This window comes from Aythya marila (assembly GCF_965140915.1).
Source record: "Aythya marila genome assembly, chromosome: 29".
NCBI lineage: Eukaryota > Metazoa > Chordata > Aves > Anseriformes > Anatidae > Aythya > Aythya marila.
Window position 1 is genome coordinate 2176385 of NC_139070.1, and position 20000 is coordinate 2196384.

The window sequence follows — 20000 nt, forward strand, 5'->3', positions numbered from 1 at the left end:
GGAATTCCTAACAGCCCAGGACATTGTGGTTTCTACAATGAGGTGGGCAGGCTTTCACGAAAATATTGACACCGGTGTCAGTGGGCTGGGGCTCGGTTGTCGCGTCCTTCGTGGGAGCCCTCGCCCGAGCTGTGTGGCACCGCCGAGGCGAGGAGGAGGTTGGCTGGCTCTTGGGCTTTTCGGGCCCTTCTGCCTTGGTGGTTTTGTTTTTTGTTTTTTTTCGTTCCTTTTGGTTGGTTTTCAGTTTAGCTTTGTCGCGTTGCTTCTTGCTTTGGGTCTCCCTGTGTTCCCCTGGGGTGTGTCGCGTTGCTTCGCCGACGTGCCGGAGGAGCAGGGCCGAAGGCCGCACGCGGCAGGGAAGGAGGGCAGCAGCCAGGCCGGTCGCCAACATGGCCTTAAAATATTTGATAAGAGTAATTGGGATGAAAGCCTTCCGTGAAGTCAGTGCTTTTACAGCTTCTGGTGGGGGGCAGCTTCTTGTGGCGGGCTGTTGTGAGGTGAATAATCCCCGGTTCTGGTGTCTCATCAAAGCGCTTTGAGGAGATGCGGACCGTGGAAGAGGAAAATGTGAAGGAAACGCAAGCAGCTTTGCTGCCTGCCAGACAGGAGCCTGCTTGTGTAGCTTTGAGAAGGGTGTTAGTGCAAAATAAAGAATGCTTTCTTATAAAATAACAAAAAAGCCTCTCAATAATAACCCTTCACAAGTTGACTTCTTGCGCGGGCCGCGGCTCGCTGGGCAGAGGCGGCGGGGCAGGCGCGAGAGCAAAGCCCCCAAAACCCACTTTCTGTGGTGACCAAGCTGTGTTACGGTCAAATTATTCCCGTGGAAGTGAATTTCCACACTTTGAAGGCAGAGCTGACTGTGAGGGAAAGGGAATAAGGCACTGCACCCATTGCTCCACCACCCCTCCATCTCGCTGCTGCTCTTTGTGTGCTGGGACATGGCCCAGAGGCCAGCAGATTGCAGAAATGGGTAACTCCTATCCCCTGGGAGTCTGGAAATCCGGCTGGGTGTAGATTTTGCAGTGTTCCCCCCAAATACGCTGGCTGCTGGGTGAATACACTGGCTCCCGGTGCCCCGTTCCGGGCGGTTTTACCGACGGGGTGCCAACAACAATGTGCAATTGTGAGCTTTACAGCAGAGTGTTTATTCAAACAGAAATCTTCCTGAGGATTTCAGTGCGAATGAGGCACTCTTCTTCCCCGGAGATCTATTCTGGGCCTCGATGCAAGTTTTTTGGGAAGGATGTGAAGCCTCGTTGATGCGAGGCCAGCCCTGTAGATGTAAATCCTTCCCGGGCAGAGCTGCCTCCGCATCCCAGCTCCCACGGTGTGGTAGAGGTGGTGTCACCGATACCCCATCTGCAAAGAAATGGAGTTTTGTGAAGTTTTGAAGGCCTCAGCGAGGTGAGCGTGACGGCCACCCTGTTGCTGTTCTTCCTTAGATAAATCGTTGCACGTAAATGTGTCTGCTGCTTCCCAGCGCGCTGCCAAGATACCGCAGGTACATAGCCCATGGGGCTGCGTGTAATAGGCGATGGCTTTGGGCCCGGAAAGCTGTTTACAAAGCATTTACCCCAAGGTGCCTGCCTGCCTGGCACTTGTGCTTGCTTTATCCGAGCACCGATCCTGCGCCGTTCGGGCTGCAGCGCCGTGCCGGTGCCAAAAGCGGTGAGAAAGCCTCTTGCTTCTCGCCAAAAAGCGATTTGGAGGAGATGATAGGGCCTTATCACAACAGGGGGATGACTGGGAAGCGCTCCTGCCTGGTGTTTAAATGTGATGACTGTTTTGAAACTCCGAAGAGCGTGGTTGGATTTGGAGCCTCGCTGGTCCCGGGCTGTGCGAGCTCCCCGAACACCAGGGGCTGGTTGTGCTCCACGCCGTCATTTTCCCCCCAAAACAAGATTTTTATTGGTTTGAAGGGCTCAGAGTTCCTTACTCTCAACTCCTTCTCGTGCCTGAAAATGCAATTAAGGAGAACACGTTGGCTTTCCGTAGTCTTAAATTAGCGCCTTCCTGCTCTGCAGCCCCACGGTGAAATTAAACGAGAAAAACTTTGGAGGGTGCGAAATGGCTTGGAAATGCCTCGGAGTCACATAGGGGCTGGGGGCTGTCTGCTGGGAGGGAAATAGAAAGATTTTGGGGACAGTGGCTTGTCCCAAAGCACCCTTTGTGAGTGCCTCTGGGTATTGGGAGCTCCCCTTCCACTCGGCATGGGTGAGGAGGGGACCTCCAGGGGACGGGTCCGACCCCGTCTTTGCCTTCGGCAGGGAAGCGTCTCCCAAATTCCTCCCTTCCCTCCCGTGGGCGGGCAGTGTGCGGGGAATCGTTCTAATTTAAGCCTCTGCGAATTAAGGCAATTTGGTTTTGGCTCTTCACCAGTGGAAAAGGGGAGGTTTGGACGCCCTCCTTGTGACGGGAGCGCCGTGGATAGCAGCGGGAGACAGGGCTTGGGACATTCAGCTGGTGCTTTGCACAACGCCTTAAACAGCCAAAGCTTCGGGTGTGCAGAGCACTGCTTCTGGTGGCATTTTTTTTTTCCTGGAATAGCTTAAAATGTAAATATTTGGAAAATAGCGTTTCCTCGCTGAGCGCTGTTTCTGGGATGGCTTAAAGAAATGGACTTTATAATAATGAAAAAAAAAAATAGATGATTTCCAAGGTCATTTTGGGATTGTGTGCCGGGGTTATATGATACCTGTGGGGTCAGGAGTGACGTCTGTGTGGTGGGGATGCTGTCCTGGACCTGCCTGGCTTCCTGAGGAAGATCAAAGCGTGAATATTCATGAGTTAATTTGCTTAATTCCCGCGTCCTGCAAGTAACGGTGGAACCGCCTGCCTCTCGGGCCCGTGGGCTCCTGCCGTTGCAGCCCGGTGTCCGTAACGTGGCGAGGAAGCTGCTGGGGGATTACAGCCAGTGCTGGAAGCTGCCCTAATCGCATCGTAAACGCCTACGTGCGCTCACACGCACGCATGTACGGGGGGATTTTGGCCTGCTTGACACCTGTGGGACTGACCCTGCCTGCTCCAGCCGTACCCAGAGCGATGCCGGCAACGCGTGGAGCTGCCTGGTGTGTAAAAAGAAGCATTTACTCCTAAAAAGGATCCCATTCAGCAAGGAACGTGGGATTTGAGGATTGCCTTGGGACGACAACAGCCCCGAGATCGCTCTGGTGATAAACGACATCAAGGAGCTTTTCTGTGTAAGGAGTGTATGATTAGAGAGCGTGGATTTAACCAACAAAGCCAGGGAATTCCAGATTAAAGCTCGTGTTTCACTTGCTGGGCTTGGTTTGGGAGTCGGTGCCGTTAGGGACTTCAGCCCATCTTTAGGAATAATCCTCACAAGCAGTGGTTTTGAGGCGCCAGCAGAGAAAACGGGTTTGCTCGTCTGTGCAATGCTGAAATTCCCTCTGCTGCTCTCAGGATGGCAACGCCGCTATCAACCAGCCTTACGTGGTTTTTCCCCTCTTACTCACGTGCCAGATTTCAGCTTAGGAGGAGTTTTTTCCAGCAGGTCATGCTCCTTGACAGTCGATTTCTCTTTTTTTCCACCATAACCCTTTAACTGCAGGATCCCGCCGAGCGTTAGCCCGGTCCCGGCCTCGGCCGAGCGTGCTGCTCTCCATCTGTGCCGCGAGGAATGCAGTAAATCAGGATCTGAACGCGAGGCACAGCACACACCTACGTGTGGCTTTCTGGATCTTAGGACCTGCTAAAAAGGAAGGTTTACAGCGTGCACCTTCACGCTGGCTGGTTTTGTTCCCTTCCGGGAAGGAGATCGGCTCTCGGAAGGATTTCTGGGGGGCTGCCTTTGGAAACCTTTCGGTGGAGACTTTGGGGGCAGCAGGGTCTTGCAGCCGGGGCTGCCCACTGACTTGCATTTCCCCCGTCGTGTCCTTGCTGCCTTTGCCAGGTGGATCTGAAGGGCTCTCAAAGCTGCGAAAGGCAAAGGAAGCTTTAGGAAACAGCCCTGCAGGTCCGCGGCACCGGGGCCGGTTAAAATCAAGCACGGGAGAAACCGAGACGTTTCCCCTTCCTGGAGAGCTGGGCTGGGGCGTTCCTGTTCCTCTGCAAGCAGAGGAGGTTGCCCTGTGTGCCTGAAAGGCTTCTGGGTTTTATTTTCCGTAGGTGACTTCTGCTAATTGCGGCGCTTCCTTGGCAGGGTTGCGCGGCGCAGGGCTGCCGGCCCCTGGAGGGGTCGGGCGGTGCGGGCAGGTGGGCAGAGGTGAAAACCTTTCTGCCCCCAAACAACCTCGTTTCTCCTCCCGGGTGTTCCTCTGTGATTTTTATGAAGAGGGGCACCCCCGAGTCGCTTTGAAATGAGAATTATTCCTCCCCAAAGCTGCCGAGCCTTTGGTGTGCCTGCGTCTGCAGCATCTCTCCGGCTCTGCCCTACAGAGGGCGAAGCCCAGGGAGGCCAGCAGCAGTCCTGCAGCACGGTTATTTGGGGTTATTTAGGGGGTGGGAGGCATTCCCCCTTCCTCTGGGGGCACCTGCCATCGGATAGTTCGCAGCCAGCTCCGAGGCTGCTTCCCCGGGTTAATTATTTTGTGCCCTGTAACGCGAGCCGCGTGCGGTGTTGCTCTCTCGTTCCTAGATTGAGGCCGGGGTGCTGATCCGGGCGCCGTCGACCCCAGCTGCCGGGAGGAATCCATGAGCACACGGCCTTGGATATGGACATCGTCCTGTCGGATTTTGTTCGCTCAACGGGGGCAGAGCCGGGACTGGCCAGAGACCTGCTGGAAGGTAAATAAAGCCGGGGATAAAAGCAGGGAGGTGGCTGCTGGGGGTGACGGGGCTCCGAAGAGGGGCAGGGAGGCTGCTGGAGGGACCCGCGGGGCTGGAGGTGTTGAAGCGGCGCCGTCAGCAGCGTGGTTGGTGAAATTCTGCCCTGGTTTCTCGTTACACGTCCAGCAGCTAATGAATTTCACGTTTGGAAGGAGAACGTGTCAAAGAGAGCCACGAAATCCCTCTGCTCATCCTCTGTTCGCTGCCAGCAGCGGTCCGGAACGGTGGCAAAACCTGGGGCTTTCTCCTGTGCCTTCTGCAGGATTGAAAGCACAGCACTAGGTGAAGGCTGCCTGTACTTCCCGAGCTGCAGAGGAGTAATTATATAGGCAAAACCGTGCTTTTACTGGTAGATCTTGTTCTGCTTGTGAAGGTGGTTTGATTATGCCCGTATAAATTGCTGTTTTGGTGGTATCTCTCCCTCCGCACCACGAGCGGCGTGCTGCCGAGCCGCTGACCTCTCCTGGCAGCGTCCCTTTGTAGCCCGACGGACGTGGAGCCACGTCCAGCACCCGTCACGGGACGCTCCCAACAAACACAAAGATGCTGAAGAATCGCAGACAAGGCTCAAAAATCCATCATCATCATCATCATCACCACCACCTGCGCTCAGTCCGTTCGCTTTTAAGCAGGCGAGGCAGCCCCCGGGAGGCTCAGCACCCCACGCTGGCAGCATTCCAGTGCTCTGCCTACCTGCAGAAGATTTGTGCTTGCCCTAAAACACAGCCTGATGTCAAATCTCTGTCCCCCAACCTGCACGAGATCGAGAACTTGCTCGTTAGCGGTCGTGTTGAGCGTAGAGGCTGGGGGTGATCTGTTTGGGAGCTGGGAGCTGCGGGAAGGGGGAGAGGAGAGAGGCTGCCAGGCCCGAATTTTGGGACCGGGAGCTTCCTTGCAAGCGTTGCCTTTGGGTTCATGTTGACAAAAGGCTGGTGAGTAAATATTGCTGTAATGCTGGAGGACGGAAACGTTGCATGTGAAGCAGAGAGGGCTATGCTTGGCAGTTAATTAACCAATATGCAATTAGACGACACAAGACCATGCTTGCTGTGATACCTCGGCTATAGAATCATCCTCTCGTCTTCGGAACAAAGGTGAGCCTGCGAGTTTGACTTCGCTGCAGAAGCTGCTGCAGGTTGCTGCTGAAGAACAAACTCCCACCTGTTTTTTGACCTCGTTTTGGGGGTGTTTCTGCCTCCCATCCCTTTTCTTGCGTAGCTTGAGCCCAGGGCTCGCTCCTGAAGCATCCACACCATCTCCTCCGCTTGCTGCCTCTTGGTGCCGTGACAGCGAGGCACTCAAAGCCCTGAAATCATTGCTCTAATCTGTGTCTTCAGGCAGTTTGCTCCAGCTCAGGGCCAGCAGGTGGAGGATGCCTTTCCTCGCCCGGCTCCCGTGAGCCGTGTGCTGGCTGCAGGACTTCACCCGCTCAGCGTGCGGCCGCGGCGTCGCAGCGGAAGTCTGGCAAGCTGTGGCTTTTGTGGCGTGTTTCTGGCTTCTGGTTTTAGGTTTCTTTGTTTCACGTCGGGATTTCTAATGGTATCTTTCAGAATTAACACTGACGCTTGCGATGGAAAAAAGTTAAAGCAGGTATTCCTCCAAATTTTCTCTCTCTCTCCCGCTCTGGCACGCCGGTTGATTTATTCTGACAGCAGTTGTTTTGCCTCGTTTTCACGATGCGCTGCTGAGCGCTGCTGTTTTTCCTGTAGTCTCTGTGGAATTGACAACTCCACGTGTGGAAATGAGGCGAGACAGATTTGCCTTTCCTTTTTTTTTTTTGGTGTGTCTTAGTAAGGCTGTAGTGTGCAGTCAAACAAAAGAGCTGTACGAAGCGAACTAGTCAGACATGGAGTTTGAGGGCGAGCTGAGGAACTTGTGAGCTGTGGTTTTCTGCTCGTGCTTGGAGTTTCGTGCACGTTTCGATGCTGATTCTTTGGTTTTTCATTTAAAAAATAAGAAGGCTCAAAAGGTGAACCTTAAAATAACTTTCTACTTGGAGACAGTCGCTAAATGTTGCGGATTACATCTCTCAAAAGGATTTAAATACTTGAAAAATGTATTTCCTTTTGGGAATTAGGCATAACGATTTCTTTTATTGTCTGTGAGCTATCACATAAACCAACTGACAGTTTATATCTCTCTTCTGTAGTGGAGTTACTATATATAAAGCTGGCTTGCTTTCTACGCTGTCTGCTAACTTGCAAATTTAAGAGCTTAGATTAACAGTGTTCATAAAAATCACAATTTTTGCAAATGTAAGCCATATGGTAGACTCTTTTCTTTGCTATATATTCTTGCTTTTGGAAGACGGTGGCTTCTAAAAGGTCAATTTATTACATACATGAGAGGCTCGAGTGGAGTACCATTTATTCTTCCAGCCCGCTGGGTAGTGTTAGCAGGAAGTGGAACTGCTCTCAGGATTCACCCGACTCCTCTAAGTTCAAGCTGAATAAGTTTTACTGAATAATTCATCTGCCTTGTAATGGCTTGAGCCTGCTGAAAAGTGTTGCAGCTACTGCCCAGCCTGGCTGGCACCTTGCTTGCTCTTTTATTCTGGGTGTCAGCTGGAAGAGAGGTGGGTGGCTGCCTCCTAAAAACCCCGGACAGGCGCTGGAGAAGTTAGGAACCCTCAGCTGCTGAGGTCGTGCTTGCTCCAGCGTTATCCTGCAATAACGTGGGGGGAGCAGAGAGCTGTCGGCTGCTCGACTTGGTCAGCAAAGGAGCGGCGTCGGCATCACGGCGGATTATCTTCACTGCAGCTTACGAAACAGCGCTCGGCGTGACCTGGAGCAGGGGGCTGCTTGCCTGGCACCGCTGGACATGGCACAGCCCGACCTTCCGTTTTATGTTGACCCTGCCCTTCGTTTCGCAGCCAGAAGGCTAATTCGGGCAGAACCCAGGGTCTTGGGGGCTTTGTGGAGGTTTGGTGGACGTCCAGCCCCGGGAGCAGCAGCTCCCTCCGAGCTCAGCGCGCTCGAGGCACGCGTAAGCCACCCCGTGGCACTGGTGGCAGCACACCCAACATCTTCTGGGCGCTTCACGTTGAGTTATAGTTCTTTCAGAAACCCAGATCCTGGTTAAATACATCTTCAAATCCAACGGGTAAATAAAAAGCTATTACTAGCTTTTAGTGTGGGTGGTTAGGAGCTGACTTGATTTCTCTCCCATGATGGTGACCGCTGTTGATGCCTCCCAATCCAGGTAAAAACTGGGACCTGAGCGCAGCCCTGAGCGACTTCGAACAGCTACGGCAGGTGCACGCGGGGAACCTACCGCCCTCCTTCAACGAAGGACGCAGCTACAAACCCCCCGAGAAGGAGGCAGCCCGCGCGGGGCGACCGCCGCTGCAGCGGCAGGATGACATCGTGCAAGGTAAGCGCGTCTCGCTGCCCCGTAGCCCAGTCCCAAAGCTGCTAGGGAGAGGTTTGGTCTTCTCCTGGTGGCTGAAATATTTGTCAGAGCAATTCAGCTTCTGGCGACCAAAAAACGCGAGCTGAAGGCAGCGATTTTAATAACAGCTTCTGCGGAGTTTGCTGCTTCTGCACCGTTCAGGTGGTTTTTTCATCTTCTTTTCCCTCTCAGAAAAACGTCTGTCTCGAGGCATTTCCCACGCCAGCTCTACCATCGTCTCTCTGGCCCGTTCCCACGTCTCCAGCAACGGCAGCAGCGAGCACCTGCTGGAGATGCCCATTTCCACCTTCCAGTTGCCTGACCTCACGGTGTACACCGAGGAGTTCCGCAGCTTCATCGAGCGAGACCTCATCGAGCAGTCGATGCTGGTGGCGCTGGAGCAGGCTGGTGAGCATTTACACCCCGAATTCTTCTTTTTTTTTTTAATGCTAATGCAGCCAGTGGTGGCAATTTGCAGCGGCACCGACTGGAGTGTGCTGGCACACAAGCCTTAGGCGGTGGAGAACCGAGCAAGGGCGCGTATCTGTGCTAGATATTATTTCATCCCTTTTTATAGCGTGGTGCAAGAGTTGAGCAAGAGGCTGCTTCGCTTCGCCTGCAGACACCAAATGTAAATTGTGTGAGCCTGTCGTCATCGCTCATGCAGCTGAATGGTAATGCTCAGGATAAAAAAAAAAAAAGCTGCATTATCTCACCACCTAAGCTTCCCCGTGCCCTGCGCTATCCCAGCGGCTTTACTGTGAGAAAATGGAGGGGGGGAGAAATCATTGCATAACACCACCAGCAGCTAATCATCACGGACAAATATCAGCCGTGATTACAGACGTTTCAGATCGATGATGCATTTTATACGCTTGCTGCTTCAATGCAGGGAAACTCGTCGGCTGGCTTTGTGTGTGTGCCCGGAGAGGAACCACGTCGGGAGCTCAGACGGGTTTGTTTTCCAACAAGCTGGGTTTCCTCCTGAATAGTTGCTAGGTGATCTGTAAATAAGATTGAGCTGGTGAATGAAGGGGACCTCCGTGCTGGCGGGGAACAACCTAATCCGTGTTACCAGGACAGCGTGCAGTTGGGACAGGGTGGGGAAAGAGGCAAACCAGGCGAGATCCGGGGAGCCCTTGCACCTCTCCTTTATTTCTGTCCACATACCTAGAAAACTGTTCCTTCAAGGAGAACGTGCGTTCTTCATGTCAAATTTTAGTCCCATCCCGCTCCAGTGTTCCTGTAATAAATATTCTCATGTTTTGGGAATGAACACTTGATCCAAGCGATCTCGTTACAGCGGCGTTGCTCTTCGTTGACTGTCAAGCTGTCGTGTCTAATGCAAATTCAAATGCACTTATCTGCATCTCTGCATCCAAGCAGGGCCCGGGCTGGGCATTGGATTGCTGCGTTTCAGCACAAACTCCGGCCCAGAGAACTCCGGTGCTTTCAGGCAGTTAGCAGCTAGTTTTCAGCATAGATCTCTCAAGCTGTAATTCACCCGAATCCTTTCTGTGAACACAAAACACGTTGGAGGCATGTCTGTGACCCCGGACGAGGAGGCACGAGCTGTCAGCAGGGCAAGCAAGAGATTCCTGTGGCCTCAGAGGGAGCTGGATGAGGCCTCTTGGCTGTGCTTTTTCATCCAAGTGCTGGCGACACTTCCCAGTGTTAATGTTTAGTAATTGATTTTTTCGAAAGCGCCATCTGAAGGCAAAGTGTGCCTGCGTTGTGTATTTGGGTTCGTTTATAAATGAATGTTTATCTTTAACAAAGGGCTGCGCTGCACATACAAAATCTTCCAGGCTCGATTTGAAGTAGGGTTTTGAGCACGGTGCTGTGATCTGCACCGATATCCTTTATTAATTTAGTATGCCCTGTCCTTAGGGGATTAAGCAGATATTTTATAGACCAATAAACGCGAAGATAACTCTTCGTGCTCTATCCAGAGCTCCCTTTACGCCCATGTGGCAGAGCAAGCACGCTTTCAAGTGGCTGTAAATCGTAACGCCGTCCTCTGGGGAAGCTGTTAACGTGCTCAGCGTTCTACAAAAAGGCCTTGGTGGAGCTGAAAATTTGGCCCTCGCTCCAACCTCAGCGCTTTTTGTTCGAGCCCTGCATGGTTTAAGCCTTGCCCCGTGTTCTGCAGGTGAAGTGTTTTCCTCGCCGCGCACCCGGGGGAGCAGCAGGCAGCGCCTTGCCCTGGGCTGTCCTAAAAATCAGCAAGAGTTGGAAGAAACCCCAGGCTGAGTTGCTGTGCCTTTGCTCCAAGGTCGGGCTTTCTCCCTGGGGTCAGGGAAGCAACTCCAAGCGCTTCTCCAAAATTCCCCCAGCGCATTGGCAAGGAGACTTCTGCTTCGCTCTCCAGGCTGATGCTGCAGTAAACATCTGTAGGTGGACTGTTAAAAACTGCTGAGTGAAGGGTTCGGCTCCTCTCCTCCCCGCCTGCTTGCTTCACTGCTGGAACGGTGGCAGAGGACTGGCGAGAGCAGGTTCCTCGTTCCTGGAATGCAAATCCCCTGCGTCTCGGAGCGAGCCATCAAAGCCACCGGCGCACGTCTGTCCCTTGGGAATGCATCACCCGGCTCCCGAGAAGCTTCTCAGCTGGGTTTAGCCCGTGCGTGGTCACAGGCACGTGTGTGCACGTCCCCCCCTCTGCCTTACGCACTAGCATCACACTTGCAAAGCTGCAAATATTTCAGCCCGTCAGTCACTGGCCAGCCTGGCTTCCCCGACAGGAGAGACGAGCTCACGGCTGGGGCCACCTGGCTCTGAAAGGCAGCTGAAATTCTCTTCCTTCGGCAGAGCAGCAGCGCAGCTGGTCGTAACACACAGCAAACCTTCACTTCTCGTCCCTCCTGACCCGTGGAAGAGGCTCAGCATTGAGGGAGAAAACAGCTGGGGATGGGTCAACGCGTTAGGAGCAGCTCTTGTTGCTGCCAGATCCCGAAACAAAGGGTTTTTTCCTGCAGGTTTCATTTAAAGGAAAATTCGGATCAATTAGAAGAGGGAGGCTATGGGTGTATTATCAAACTTCAGATGTGATAAAGCAGCTTGCCACTTCCAGCTGCTCTTCTTTTTTTTTTATCAGTAACCTAGTCCCAGGCCGTGGCCCCGCTCCTCCATCTCCAGCTTCAGCAAGGGAAGAAAAATCTTCTGCAGCAGCCACCCAAGCACGGCGGCGGGCGGTGGCGTCAGCCCAGGGAGCCCGAGGACAGCTCATCCCGGGAACGCCACCTCCGTCACGCAGGGAGCACGGCCGTGTCAGCACGGCTCCGGAGTCCCTGGGTAGCCCCAGGGAAGCCGTTTGGTTTCTCCGTGAGTCAGGGCAGGGCGAGGAGGAGCATCGGGGCTGCTCCTTCCTCTTGGCGTGCCCCATTTCCGTGGTTCCTGTTGGGAGCACGTGCGGCGTTCCACAAAGCAGCGTTTGCACGCAGGTTCCTGGTCCCTGCTGGAGCGAAGAAATGTTCTCCCCGTGCCACAAAACGTCCCAAAACATCCCCAAACCAGCTGTGTGGCGGGGCTGCATCCTGTGGGAGCGGTGGTCCTGGTGTCCCCTGCAGAGGGGAGCTCCTGATCCTGGCTTCAGACGCGCAGAAAAGCTGTCGCTGACCTCCCGGGCTTCAATTCTGGAGCTGTGTCAGCTCTCGGCAGGGCTTTTCTGCCAGCCAGCGGGGACAGCGGGGTGACAGCCTGGAGCTGAAAAGCAAAAGGGCAAACGAGAGGCAGCCGGGAGCTGGGGACGCTGCTGCGAGCGAGCTGGAAGCCAGCAAGAGCAAACGGCTTGGCGCTCATCTGGGTTTGTCCTGCTCCTTGCAGCAGCATTTCTCGTGCTGCCGCGGAAGCGCTGATGGCAGGAAGATCCATTGTGCTCCCAAACGCAATTGTTTTCCCTTCTGCCTGCACGCAGAGCTGCCCAGCCCCTCTGCTAATAGCTGCGTGCAGAGAAATTTGGTTTTTAAACACTCGTAGGGGACCTCGTGGCCTTTTTACTGCCTGGACACAAGCGAAACGCCCGGGGAGCGGCGACGTCCCCGAGCTCCGCGGTCGAGTCCGGAAAAAGAGCAGCCAAAATCCTCCAGGAAAAAAACGTGCAGGGGATCAAAAAGCTCGGCTCTGAGCGCGGTAGCCCCGCGTTTTTGTTTAGCTGTTGGGAGATGCTGGTTTTGCTTCTCGCTCTGCTCGCCTGGCGCCGCGCCACTTGGCGCGGGTTTGCGCCTCGGCCGTGCCAGGAGCTGTGCCGAGCGAGCCCAGCCCGCTTCTCCGAGCGGAGCTATTGTCTCCGGGCTGTGCACTGAACCCTTTTTTCAACTCCAGCAGGTTCCTTCCCTGATGCCGGGATGAGAAATGAGCAGCATCATGCCGCAGTTAGCCCTGCGTGCTGCGTTTTCCTGCCTTTATCTCCCGGCGGTGTTGGAAAGCAGCTTTCTGTCAGTGGCCCCCGCTTCTGCTGCACAATTTCCATAAATCCTCTGCTCCCGTGAGAGCCGGGGTGGCTGCCAGGGGCCGTGCTCGGGAACAGGGATATTTGTTAGAAATATACGGCCGGGCGAGGCACAGCCTAGCTGGAGTTGTGAGCCTGAGGTGGTAATTTCGTGCAGTTTTGTTTCCTGGATAAATGTTTAACTTCTAGCGTTGAGTTTAACTGCAGTGGGTTTGTTAATTTTTCCGAGCTACTATTTTTAGCCGCTCTGAAAACCTTCTCTCTTGACTCGTAGTAATTCAAGTGCCTGGTATTACCCAAAAGTTGCTATTTTTAAACCCGGTAAAGCGCCGTCAGTTTGCATTTTCGTTGGTGAAGCTGCTTAGCTGCTTGGCTCAGCAAAAGTTCCTGATGATTGTACCGAAACCAGTGAGCAGGGAAAAAATGACCGATGCGTTAAATAGGAGGGATCTGGTTGCTAAAAGCAACCCCAAGCAGCCTCGTTATTAGTTGGAAAAACTGGAAAAGTTGTTGGGCACCATTTGGGACCAGTGCCCTGGATGTGTTCTCAGCAGGATGTTTGTTTTTTGGGGTTGGGGGGAACTGGATAGAAGGAGAATGCTGCTCTGGGTTAAAGCCCTGGCTGGATTTGCTCCTGTTTTCAGCTTTCTCTCTAATTTGTGTGACCTTAACTAAGGATTTTGCATTTTCCTGCCTGTCCTTGCAGCCCGGCCACCTCCCCAAGTCCCCACACTCTGCCCTTTTTGTTGCATTTCCGTGGCTCCTTTCTTCCAGGCACAGACCGGGCACACAGCTCACATCCGCGGGCCTCCCCATCACAAACCAAGCAGGCTGCACTCCTCATCTTTCTATTTTCTTTTCCTTTCTTTTTGAGCAGATGAACCCAACGGCCCCGCGGCGCGTTAACGGGCCCCGTTTTCACGCTCTCCAATATCTCCCCAGGTCGCCTGAACTGGTGGGCGAACGTGGACCCCAGCTGCCAGCGGCTGCTCCCCCTGGCCACCACGGGCGACGGGAACTGCCTGCTGCACGCCGCCTCCCTGGGTAAGAGCCTTGTAGGGTGCAGGACTGCAAAAATAACCAAGTGGTTCCCTCCGGCCCTGGTAAGGAGCTCTGTGCGGGGAGATGTGTGGCCGCAGCTCCCCTTCCCCTCACTGGCTGCTTTGTGCCATCAGCCCGGGGAAGCTGACGCTGCTGGAGGAGGCGTGGGGAGAGCCCAGGACCCCGACCTGGCTCGGGGACAGGCTGTGCCCGTGGTGGCACCGAGCATTTCTCTCCTGCCCTGCAGGGAGCCATGGGCCCGCTGCTCGTCCCGGGTGAGCCTCAGTAGGTGCCCTCCTGGGGCTCAGCGGGAGAGGCTGAGCTGAAGGCAACGGGCTGCCAACCGCCTCTGTACTCCCCAAATTATTCTTTTTTGGGGTTCAGCTTCTCCCCCTTCCCTTGGGCAAGTTTCCCCGTGGTTCTGAAGGAAATGGGAGATAGCAGAGGGCCCGTTCACACCGCAGAGTGGCCCCGCAGAGCGGGGAAGTTTCCAGGGCCTGGGTTTGCCTCCTGTGACTTCACCTTGTCAAACACGACAACCTTTTTGGAGGTTTCTACACTTCTAAATCACCCGGGTTGGGCATTTCCTTCGTGTGGCCGGCTCTGCTCAGACGCAGCAAAACCACAGCCTTGTTTCACCTGGTCTAAATTTGCCCTCGACAGATCAGCCTGGCGGAAAGCACCGTGTGATTTCATGAGCAAATATTTTGCTTCATCTGGGACATTCCTTAGAGCTGAAGGCAGCAGCTGCTGCTTTTAGCTGCGTAGAAACTCGCTGCGGGTGGGAAAGGGAGGCTTTGGACAGGGGGCTGGGGGCTGTTGAATTTTTTCCTCGGTTTGGCCCTGCTCACCTCACATTTCTCTGCCCTTGTTTCCCAGTTTACCACTTCCCTTGGTTTTGTGGCAGGTTGTAGGAGTTCAGCTGTGAGATAGCAGAAGAAGATGGGGAAACGCCAGCTCTCGCTAATCCTCTGCTGCTTTTTCCTCCCCCCCCACCCCCCTCTCTGTGCAGGTATGTGGGGTTTCCACGATAGAGATCTCATGCTTCGCAAATCCCTTTATACCTTAATGGATAAAGGTGTGGAAAGGGAAGCCCTGAAGCGGAGGTGGCGCTGGCAGCAAACGCAGCAGAACAAGGAGGTAGGAACTGAACGCGGTCCTGGGAGCAGAGGGGAAAATCCTGAGAAAACATCCCGTAGGGAGGAAAAACAAAACAAAAAAAAAGGTCCTGAATTTTGGGCAAGTCTGTGGCTTGCAGTACTCGGCCGTGCCGTGATGAGAAATATCCTCCCCTCTAAATTATGGCTGTGAAGCTTTGGTGAAATGCTCTTTATTACAAGGGAGGAAAATCACTTTATTGGCTCAGTGTTACGTCCACTGCTGATGGAAAACAAACGTCACCGCTCCCCGAAGCTCCAGCCTCGTCCAGGCTGCGAGGGTGTTGTTGGCAGCGCCAGGACACGATCGCTGCTGTGTTTTTAGGAGAAAAGAAGAGCTGTCGTGTAGGGCTCTCCTGCGATAAGATCACAAAGCTGCGCCTCTGTCGAGGCGTGGAGCTGCCTCCGCCACTAAAAAAGGAAACGGCGAGCTCGCCACATGAAAGGCTCCTCAAAGCTGCGACGTGCTCTCCCCCCGACAGCGGGGCCGTGGCTTTGTCAAGGCGGAAAGTTACTAGATGTCCCCGAATCGCGCCGTGGTGTTGTGAGCAGAGTAAACTTTTGTTTCCACCTGACACTGAAGGATGTTGTTTACTTTCCAACTTCCTTTTTATTTTTGGAAGGGCACGGAGATTAGCATCTCGACAGGCTGAAAAAAAAAAAAAAAGAGCTATTTCCCTGTTTGAAACAAAGTCGTCGATAAATAATTGGAGGTTTGACTGCTATTAAAAGCATGCTTTTGTTGCATCTCCTTAAACTGCGTGCTCAGGGCTATCTCCAGAACTAGCCACCAGCGAAGCACTGGGACTTGCAGACCTTAAAGGGCTTGAAAATACTCGGCGTGAGGGCTCATTTGTGTCCTTCCCTTCTCATAACCCTCGGCAGAAGCTTCTCGGAGGCAGGCGGGTGTAGGTGGTGCCTGCAGTCAGGTGCAGCAGCCCAGCTTCAGCCGGTGTGGCAGGTACTGTGTAAGGGGTTGGCTGGAAGTCGGGGATTAGGAGCTCTTCCTTTCCAAATAAGCTCGGAAAGAGGCAGCCCAGGGTGATGGAAGCTGCTCTGGCTTGCCTAACCCACTCTGGGTACAATTCTCCTCCCTCTCTTTGCTTTACGCTCAGATCGATGATGAAAGAAGTCCCACTGGAGGCTTAACCAGGAGCAGGGAAACTTAATTAATGCCTCACTGAACGAGCAGGGAGCCGGCTGGGCTGTCAGCTGCTTCTGGTTCGTGGCTTGAAGGCTTTCTTGGCAGCTTCGTGGACTGAGGATGTTGTGTTTGGATGCTGGGGCTCTGATCACTGAGCCCAGGAAGAGAGGAGGAGGGCAGGGCTGCCTGCTCTTCCTCGTGCCAGTTTCAGCAGCTTGCCTCACGGCCTTAACACGGCAGGCTCAAGTGCAGCTTTGTGTTTTAAGGTATTTCTCCCCTCGTTTGGGATTAATAAGGCTTAACGAGCCCTTTAACTCCTTGGGACCGTATTGGAAAGCTTCTCCATCGAGCAGAAGAGCAGCTTTTCGAGGAAAGGGCCCTGCTTTGCAGGGGCTTCCCTTGCACTGATTTTGGGGGTCTCGTGGTTCACGTGGTGCGACTGCAGAGTTGATGTTTGGTGCTCATCACATGCATGCTCAGGAAATGTGAGTAAAACCTCGGTTTGAGTGCATGGACAAACAAGAAAGGACTGAAGGGATAAACAACTCAGCTTGACTGCAGCTCATAAAAGAATCTGCAGTGGCGGAAAAAATCCATCCCACTCTTATAATTAGCCATCGGGTCTTGCCTGTGCCATGGGCCTTGTGCCTCTTTGGAGAGCTAAAAAAGGATCAAGTGTGTTAAAATACCTCAGCGAGCCTTGTGTTGGATCCTTCTGGGCGTTACGGTGTCTTTCTTTTGTTTTTGTAGCTCAGTAAGGAAGGAAAATAACTTCTAAAGGCAAACTTTAGCTGGTCCAGTCCTCATCCTCCCACTGGCGCTTGGCTGTAGGTTATGTCAGCTGTAATACTGGAGTGGTTAGAGTAAGAGGAAAGCTTTCCTCTCGTTCTGGGGGTTGAAATGTTTACTTCCACCCCACAAGGCTGAAAACTCTTCATTTTAGGCAGATTATCTCCCTGCTGGCTTGAAACTGCTGACTGGGAAATGTGTGCTTTTTTTCACAGGATCAGAGAATGTGAGGGATGTGTGCTTTTTTTTCACAGAATCACAGAATATTTGGGGTTGGGAGGGGCCCTGGAAGATCCCCCAGCCCAATCCCCTACTCCATTCCCTCATCCGAGTCATGGATGAATACATTGAACAGCGCTCGTCCCAGTACCAACCCTCTGGCTTTTTTCCTTCAGCCAATTCACAGCCCACCTCCCACCCTGATTGTTCAGACCACGCTCCCTCAGTTTAGCATTTTTTTTGCGTAAAATACTGATTATTTTTGCCTAAATCCATAGAGAGATGTCGTGGCTGCGTGTACAAAGCATTGCTACAGAATTTGGGGGAAAAAAAACTCACTTTGAGGACTCTGTTCTGTCGTCCCTTTCCCAGTCTGGTCTCGTTTACACCGAAGAGGAGTGGCAGAAGGAGTGGAACGAGCTGATCAAGCTGGCCTCCAGCGAGCCCCGCGTGCACTACGGCACCAACGGAGGCAACTGCGGGGGGTACGTGGAGCACGCGAGCGCGCCGACGGGGCGTGCAAAGTGGCTGGGAGGCTTTCCAGCCTCCTGGCTGGGGTGTCCAGGGCTTAGGTGGCCATAATGAAGATGGGACAGGGGGAAAAAAAAAACGAAGAGAATATCTTCCTTAAATGTACAGCTTGGAATAATTTTCCCGAGGGCAGGTCCAGGGACCTGGCTGGGAGCAGCGGAGGGGTTTGCTGCTTTGGTCCCGCTTGTACGGGAGGGTTTTAAGGGGAGGGTTGAAGGATTGTGAAAAACAAGGAAAACATCCATTAAAATGTTATGGAAAGCCATCTCTCTAAATGCTGCCTGACCCCTTTTGTGGGGTAAAAGCTCTTTTTCCAGAATTGAACAAAAACCTAATCTTTTCTCACGTTTCATCATGTTGTTGGCTCCAAAATGAGAGCGATAAACAAAAGCTGAGAATTTCTGCAGTGTTCTCTCCCCCTCGGTGTTTCAAGGGCACTTTATCGCTGCAGCCATCCCAAACAAACACAACTTTTGAGGCTCTTTAGATAAGAGCCTCCAAGAAGTGCCAAGTAGCAATGTGGTATTTCCTGGAAACAAACCCTTGCCTCAGAATAGGACATTTTTTGGATCTGTCTCTGGGTCTAAAATACGAAATTAGAGGAAAGATGAAACTTAATGCCATTAATATGATCCAAGTCCATGCTGTTGCCTGTAAAGAACGCTTCCTGTCTTTAAAAGCAATGATTAAGTGCACAGAGGATGAAAAATTGATTTATTTCTTGTTTCCCAGCGTTGAAAGCTCTGAGGAACCTGTGTACGAGAGCCTGGAGGAGTTTCATGTCTTTGTCCTGGCCCACGTGCTGAAGAGACCCATAGTAGTGGTGGCAGACACGATGCTGCGGGACTCGGGGGGAGAAGGTAAGAATTGCACTCGTTTGTCTTTATTAATTGTGCGTGCTCAGGCTGTTTATTGCCTGTACACTGCTGCCACGGGCTCTTTCTGCTCCGTGGAGCCTGATTTTCAGCTGTCGATGAGCATGGGGCTGGGTGTGACTGTGCTGGAGGCTATGAGCCATAGAGCTGAGCATCACCGGCTGATCTGCTGCCTTTTCACACTGACTTTTCATCTTCTTGTGCCCCTACGCGTGTGTACAGATGGGAAATTCCGTTCCCTGCATGTAGTATTTTCCACTAGCAGACTTAATTTCCTGTCAGAAAAGATTCATCAATTACCATCACTCTGTGTGCAAATTTAAGTTGTTTTTGTGTGTGTGTGTGTGGAGGAGGGCTTTTGTAGAACCTACAGATTCATCCTGCAACTGTGTTCCTCCTGGTATAAAACGGATGTCTGGTTGGGGTTTGTTTTTGTTTTGTTTTTCTTTTTTTGCCCCTCAAGTTGATAGCTAATTGCAGGTAAAACCTTGAAGTGAAACAGCCTGTCCTGGAGCAGTTTCAGGATAAACAAGTCTTAACTCTCCAACCTATTAAGAAAACTAATCAGCCCGATTTCTTTCCAGCCTTTGCCCCTATTCCCTTTGGAGGCATCTATCTTCCCCTGGAAGTTCCAGCCAACAAATGCCATCGCTCCCCTCTGGTTCTGGCGTACGACCAAGCCCATTTCTCTGCCCTGGTATCCATGGAGCAGAAGGAGCCCACGAAAGATCAAGGTAGGTGATGAACAAGCCCAGTGATTTACGTCCCGAGCCTGGCAGTCACAGCAGCACTCGTGCACGTTTTGGCGCGCCACCAGCGGCCGGCAGAACCGACACCGATCTTGGGGAGCGCCCCGAGCTCGGCTGCTGATGCTGTGAAAAGTTGCCTTCTCATGGGGTTTAGACAGGCTGGAGGAAGAGGGTGACGTGAAGAAAGCTTAATTTATGTGGGGAGCATGCTGGAGATCGACGTCAGGCTTCTGTGTCGACTGCAGTTCGGGAGATGCGGCGCAGAAGTGACAGGCGCTGTCGCCTGGGCGCAGCGTGCCAAACCTCGTCAATTCGGGCAGTAAGTGGGCTTTCTGTTCTCCTCCTCCTGCAGCTGTGATCCCCCTGACAGACTCCGAGCATAAGCTGCTCCCCGTGCACTTCGCCGTGGATCCCGGGAAGGATTGGCAGTGGGGGAAAGACGACAGTGACAACGTCAAGCTGGCCAGGTCGGTTGTCTGCACGCCGGAGCGGTCGCAGCCGCGCGGTTCAGTCTTTATCCCCAGCTGCTCACGAGCACTGGGGGGTTTCTTGTGTCTGGGTGGAAGTTGTGCTGGGATATGAACCTATTCAGTGCAGACAGAGCAGCTTTTTCTTTTTTTTTCCTTTTTTTTTTCTGATGTCCTGAGTGTTTTCATATATTTTGGGAAGGGTGGTGACATCTTATCGGCTTCGATAAGGAGGGTCAGGTATTGTAGCCTGTGTTCTCCGGCACAAAAAGGTGCATTTTTCCCTTCCTGCATCCTCAGAGAGAACAAATACCTTTGCCCATGAGCCCCAGGGGCCGGAGGGATGCTTGCAGGCAGACACCCGTCCTGGTTTGGGCTCAGACCACGGGCGAGCTGCGGC

The 20000-nt window shown here is 53.1% G+C and overlaps 1 protein-coding gene across 5 annotated transcripts in view; it reads left to right on the top strand.

Annotated features, from left to right (window-relative positions):
• OTUD7B (OTU deubiquitinase 7B) overlaps positions 1–20000 on the top strand; it is a 34583-nt gene that overhangs the window by 7894 nt on the left and 6689 nt on the right. For 3 of the 5 annotated variants that reach the window (XR_014319153.1, XM_082780734.1, XM_082780735.1), the window contains exons 2-10: positions 4601–4749; positions 7993–8163; positions 8374–8589; positions 13571–13672; positions 14682–14809; positions 17351–17463; positions 18242–18369; positions 18969–19118; positions 19486–19600. Coding sequence is in view for 4 of the 5 variants with exons in the window: in XM_082780734.1 (XP_082636860.1) it covers positions 4677–4749; positions 7993–8163; positions 8374–8589; positions 13571–13672; positions 14682–14809; positions 17351–17463; positions 18242–18369; positions 18969–19118; positions 19486–19600 (1196 nt within the window). In the remaining variant the exon portion in view is untranslated. Of the gene's footprint in view, positions 1–3146; positions 3204–4600; positions 4750–6890; positions 7894–7992; positions 8164–8373; positions 8590–13570; positions 13673–14681; positions 14810–17350; positions 17464–18241; positions 18370–18968; positions 19119–19485; positions 19601–20000 lie in introns of those variants that run through there. The other 2 variants (XM_082780736.1, XM_082780737.1) reach the window with 2 other exon arrangements.